The sequence below is a fragment of the Telmatherina bonti genome (assembly GCF_933228915.1).
Source record: "Telmatherina bonti genome assembly, chromosome: 8".
NCBI classification, from domain to species: Eukaryota; Metazoa; Chordata; class Actinopteri; order Atheriniformes; family Telmatherinidae; genus Telmatherina; species Telmatherina bonti.
In genome coordinates, this window is record NC_136626.1 from 9,049,222 (window position 1) to 9,055,420 (window position 6,199).

General features: G+C 37.8%; 1 protein-coding gene across 1 annotated transcript; it reads right to left on the minus strand.

Annotated features, from left to right (window-relative positions):
- Window positions 1-4,333: 4,333 nt before the first annotated feature.
- rgs16 (regulator of G protein signaling 16) lies at window positions 4,334-5,962 on the minus strand. The gene is made up of 5 exons (XM_079244648.1): window positions 5,883-5,962; window positions 5,544-5,627; window positions 5,374-5,435; window positions 5,060-5,226; window positions 4,334-4,958 (listed from the first exon to the last, which is right to left on the minus strand). Exons 1-5 carry the CDS (start codon window positions 5,924-5,926, stop codon window positions 4,743-4,745), a joined length of 573 nt encoding a protein of 190 aa, XP_079100774.1. The 5' UTR covers window positions 5,927-5,962; the 3' UTR covers window positions 4,334-4,742.
- Between the last annotated feature and the right edge of the window lie 237 nt (window positions 5,963-6,199).

Genomic DNA, 6,199 nt, shown 5'->3' on the forward strand with positions numbered 1-6,199 from the left:
TATTTGGTTTTTAAATGGGATCAAATGACAACAGCTCACATGAAGTATGTGGACAGTTTGAGGCTGAGTTTTTCTCAAAAGAGATAAAACGCTGTTTCCCCTGAACAGGGAAGTCGTGGATCTTTCCAGAAGGGAAATCTCAAAACCTCTGTGAATAAAGGCACGATTATTAGGAGGCCATCCACGCAAGAAATGATGCACTAATAATGAACTGCATACTGTCTACTCTTTGCTAAACAAGTGAACTCTTATACTTGAGCAATTATCAGCTGTAATCTAAGAAGAAAATGGCCCACATGTGGTGGTGGCGTTTTAGCCCCTTAAAACATCTCAGGGAAACCAAGTCGGGTACCAAACCTGGGCAATTTGTTTTTGGTTCGTATAACATTAGATCATATTTATCACAAAGACATTTGTAAGCAAATGCAGAGTTTTCCAATCCTGGATAAACAGCTGTCTGCCTTCTGAGAGCAGCTGTTTCTATTCTATTCTATTCTATTCTATTGTACTATTGTCATTCAGCAGATGCTTAGAGTGACTTACATATGAGACTTAGAACAACACAAGCACTAAATCAAACCGTAGAGGACATCATAGGTTGCTGTGAGTCCAGTTGGAAGCAGGTGTTGCCTTAGTGCTACAAGCTGTTTTTTTTTTTTTTTATTTCCCGCCCCACAATTTTTCCTGTGTTAAAATATGAAGAATAAATGCCACATTGTTTGTTGTAAAGAACTGGGTCAAGTTCTCCAACTCTCACAAGCTAAGTGCTCCTCGAGAAGCGGAGTATTTATCACCAAGATAAATGCCGAGCTTTCCAATACTGGACAAACAGCTGTTATCAGACTTCTTTCAAGCCATTTTAGATTTTTTTTTTTTTTTTTAATGATTGTGTGCAATAGTTTTGGAGTTTGAAGATTTAATGGTGAAATTATCCCCATCTCCCCATGTGCAAACGCAAACATTGCATCCCCATGGTCATGTGACCATGGACAGCCAGAAAACAAACCCTGCATCATACCATTGACTGTGTTATACAACTTGATCTCATAGTTTTGCGTTGTTGCCATTTGCTTTAGATAGAAAATGATCCATTATGTAGTTTTATTTTATTTATTTATTTACATTTTTTATTTATTTATTTACACAACTTTCAAAGGACACACCTGCAAATCACAATTGTTTTTATTTATTTATTTATTTATTTTTCAGTTTTCCAAAGTTTGCTTTTAGTTTGCGTAAAACTGTAATAGAAAGGCAGCTACTGTGAAGGAGCTGCTGACAAGAAACACAGAATTTCATAAAACTCACTGACAGATGTCTGTTACTGTAAGCAGACATTTAATCATGTTTGTTGCATCTAAACAACCAGAAGTTTTAAAGAATAAGATAATAAATGTTTCAGTAATCAGTCACAATATGATCTGAACAAATTGGTAAAAATTTGATAGAATTCTAAGGTGCACTGCTTTGACATGATTGATAGGTGGTAGCTAGCCATAGCATCTTTATGAGCTTTCATGTCTTTTCAGTGGTTTAAAAAATGATCTGTAGTTTCTGTTGATCAATTATATTTATAGCCACCAATTAAAACATAAGAAATGCCACAAATGTTACAAATTGACACTGAAAATCCAATGGTGTAACTGAGCAACCTTTTGTTTCACCAGTGTAGACCTGGATGTGACAAAGTTCACCAATGTTTTCAGATCTTTGCACCACTAAAGAATCATTTAAAAAATTCCAGGATCCAAGCAGGGATCCAGATCATCCCCCAAATTTTATAACTTGTTTCAGCTTTCTTTTTTTTTTCTTTATTTTGAACTAAAAAAAAAAAATTCTAAAACAGAACAAAAATAGGTTACAACAAAAAACAAACTTCTAAAGAAGAAGTTGAGCACTAATCTGGTCAAAAACGCCCTTAATAATATCCCCCTAACACTTTCATAGGCTCTATAGTAATACACATCATATTCCATTACCATAAAACTTAAAACAGTGGTGCAACACACGACAAATTATAATTAAAAAAATATACATTGCTTAAAAAAATATCCCAGTTTGCTTCATATCTTTTAATTATATAATCTTTTCTCATTTGTTTGAATTTTCCTATTTAGTTGAACTCCTTTCAAAGCATTACAATGGAGTTCAGCATTTGTTCTCACAGCTGGATTTTTGTGTGTAACATGTATGTTCCTCTCAGTAACTGGAAAAGCTTATGGATGCTGTTGGGTTGTTGATAATCTTTAACTTTGTACATAACTACAAGTATCTTAGAAGTAACTTTTAATAGGTTCTCAAATTGTAATGTTTTCAATTTATTGAACGGAGAATTTGTTGGTTCTGTGTAGATGGAATTTGTTATTATTTTTATGACTTTTTTGAAAAAGTAAGACAGAATTTAATTTAATCTTGTATTTTGGAGATTTCCAAAAAAAAAAGATCAAAATCTGTCCATAACTTAATGATTTATGTTGCTGATGGACAGACAGAGACACCATGGAAAACATAACCTCTGCCTTGGAAGTAAGGATGTGGAACAGATTATGAGCTTTTTCACTATACCAACATGTCCTCCTACCAATCTTCTCCTTCATTTCCTTCCAAACATTTGCTGAAGGAAGCTCAGATTTGGGAAAGTGAGGTAAAAGCTTTGTTTCCTTTGTATTTCTATAAAATAATGTATATTGTTAGAATATTGTGATTTTTGATGTAATTCACAGCAGGGATGTGAAACTGGGCACAAATAAAGCTTCATTTTTGGTTCACGACAACACTTATGATAAACACAATATTTTCCACCATGTGCACTGTGCTGTCTGACCTCCCTACATGTTGCACATGCATGTGCAAAGACAACAAAGTCTGTTCTATTCATTTCATTCAGGAGTTTGCCTTAAGTTTTACTAACAGAACAAGTTATTTATGGTTTATAAGGCACAGATCCTCCTCACACACTGCTTTCCAGTTTACCAGCTGGTAACTGCATATGGAGATATGGAGCTAAATTCATTTTTAGATTTATGTTTGCTGTTCTTTTGACCTGAGCTGGGAGCTGTACTAACCTCTCCATGATAATCTATCATAGTCAGTCATTATCTAATCATCTTTCTTGGAAACAATCTGGATCAGGCTTAATCTGTGATTGTACAATAAGCATCTAAATCTGGCATTGACTGCAAATATATACGTTTTTTGACCCCCTGCATTCAGCTATTATTAATAGCTGAAGCCAGTATTACTGATAACCATTACTGTCTGAAGATGGAGACAAAATGTCAAAAGTTACCATGGAGACGGAGGCGGTATTAAGAAATCTCCATATGGATCAGGGCCGTGGACCAGCTGTTGTCCACCTAATAATGGCTTCACTACACTGATGACATCTGAATACACAAAGTTGACATTCAGCCACATTTTGTGCTCGGCCTGTGGTCAAGATCCTCTGTACATCATAGTATAGCAGCGTTTTACATTTTAATGAGAGCAAATTATATAATCAGCACCACTGTTGTAATTGTAAGTATTATTACCTAACTGAAGGCTCTGGAGATTGTGTGTATTATCCCTGTTATGTGGTCCCTGTTGGGTTGGCAAGCCGTTGCTACTGTGTCTTCATGCACTTGCAGCTTTGCTGTCATTAACCATGTGAAGTTGATGGGAGAAGCAAACATGATCCAAGTTTTACAGCTCGTCCTATTGCGTTACTGCTGTCACATCATCTGTGGTGCTTCGTGTTTGCTAGAAAGCTCTGAGTCGTTAATACAACAGTGGACATGAAGCCCAGAGCAGCAGGGTGCCATCGCAAGCCTTATTTATGACACGGGGCTGAGCCGTTTCCAAGGTGAACAACTGTTTTGCACAACACCATCAGTGACTCATAAAAGATGACAAATATGCCACGGCCATCCCTGTAGCCGATAATGTGATTGATTACACAAGCTGTCGAGTTATTTGCACAACCGTGTTGCAAAGTCACCTGACTGGATGTTTGTTTTCAGGGTTTCATCTGTGTTACTGGGGTAAATGAGATATGTGAGATGCACAGACGTGTCATAATAACTGCTTTATTGATCAGGCTTCTGTGTCACACTGAAATATTTGGTTATGCTAAGCAACTGATCTTGTTGCTCATAGATACAAGTTTAAAGTCTGATTTTTTTATAAGTAAATGATGACAACATTTTTCATTTTTCACACTTTATTTCTCAAACATTTCAGATGATTTGATTGCATGTAAAAAAAGGGAACATGAATATAAATATATTACAAAAAGGAAACATCTTCATTTTTGTTTGGTAAAAATAATATTACAATAAATATTTTACAGGTAAATAAATACAAATAAATACAAAGTCCCATCGGGATGTTAAAAAACCACATTGCACAACTTTCACAGGACATTTTACATCACAGCTGAAAAAAAAAGTTGCCTAATGGCGAATAAAAGTGCTTTTTCCCGTTTCTCTTCTCCTTATTTTTGAATGTCGTTCAGTCTTTTAAGCTTTCTCACGTCTTTTCCCTCCAAACTCCATCTGTAGAGACACATCAGTTGACTCTTGCCTCGTGTTTTCAGCCCCATCATGGGGTGCCCTCTGCAGGACAGGCCCATCCCGTCACAGCAACCTCTGCATCAGCGCTGCTGTCGGCGCCAGCTTCGTAATGCAGCACCCGATGCTATGCCTTCCTTGCATTTTCAACACAAAGTGACCCACGGTCCTGCTAAAGCCCGTGGAGACATTTCACACCTTCTTCTCCTGCTGTGGCTGCTTGCTGGTCTTGGCGCTGGGCTTGGCTTGGCACAGCAGGTCTCTGTAGGCTGGAGAGCGGAGGAAGCGAGGGTAGCAGTCTTTGGCCATCAGCATGTAGATTTTGTACTGGGCTTGGTCGAAACAAAAGGGGGAAGGGGTTTGCATGTTGGCTTTGGTGATGTCTCGGGTTTCATGGTCAATGTTTATCTGCAAAAAGAAAATTGAACAAATAAATTAATTATCTAATTTGTGTTTCTTTTCAGGAAGACTTGGACAACATTCTGGTTATAGTTTGGGCATCTCCTTACCTCCCGTGGAGCTTCACTACCAATGAATTCATCATAGATTTTCTGGGCTTTAGCAGGTAGTTTGGCAGGACTCTTGGTTCTTCTGTAATCCTCACAGGCAAAGTAGAACGCAATGTTCTCCTCGCTGAACTCCGATACAAGAAATGCTGTGAAGGCACACAGTCCATCTGCAGAGAGAGGAAATTCGATTAGTAATTACACTTAATGGACCCGCATGCGGCATGTGGAAGCGTGTTTGTGCAATTTACTGGAAGCTGAACACACTTCTCAGTTTAAAATGCTTTAATAAAAGCAGAATTTGAAGGTGTACTTACATTTGCTGGAAAGGAGCTTTTCAAAGGACTCCTTCCACTTAAGACATTCTTCCAGAGTTGGCCTGAAAAAAAAAAAGATCAAGCCTGTTTAGATACGACTTAAAAATCATACATCCAGCAGGACAATAAAATGAATGTTTAGTATTGCAGTCTTTTTTAGTGTTACTCACTTATTTTTCCCTATTTTGCAACAGGAAAGAGTCCAGTTGGGTTTTTGCAAAACGCTTCCCAGCCTTGCTTTCAGCTCCTTGGCTCTGAAAGAAATAAAGAATACAAACAGCTTAGACACATACAAAACAAAAATCTAAACTTTAAACTTCATACCCACATAAAAGCCTAAATGTAAATAAAAGCACTTCATGAATCAATGGTGAAATTAAAGATTATATTTGACATAAACTAAATTGTCACGCATTTTTTAAGCTTCTGAAATGCTCTAAACAGATGCAAAAATGGCTTCTCATCCCATTCCCCTAAAATGTTGCATGTTTGCGTGAAGCTGGTTGTACCTTTCCAAGCAGCAGGTAGGCAGCGATGCCAGTCCTTTACACATAGCAGCAAGCTGGATGTCTGACAGGTGGTGCTTAAGTATCCGTTCAGTAAAGCTCAGTCGGGAGCTAGATTGTCTCTGCCCGAAGAGAGTCAGAGCAGAAGTTTTATACTACTGCTGCCGCCTGCCTCTGATGTGTCATCAGCTCTTTTCAGCCAATAACAGAGAGGCAAACACACACACACACACACACACACACACTCACACACACACACACACACACACACACACACACACACACACACACACACAGACAGAGAGAGACAGAGAGAGAGA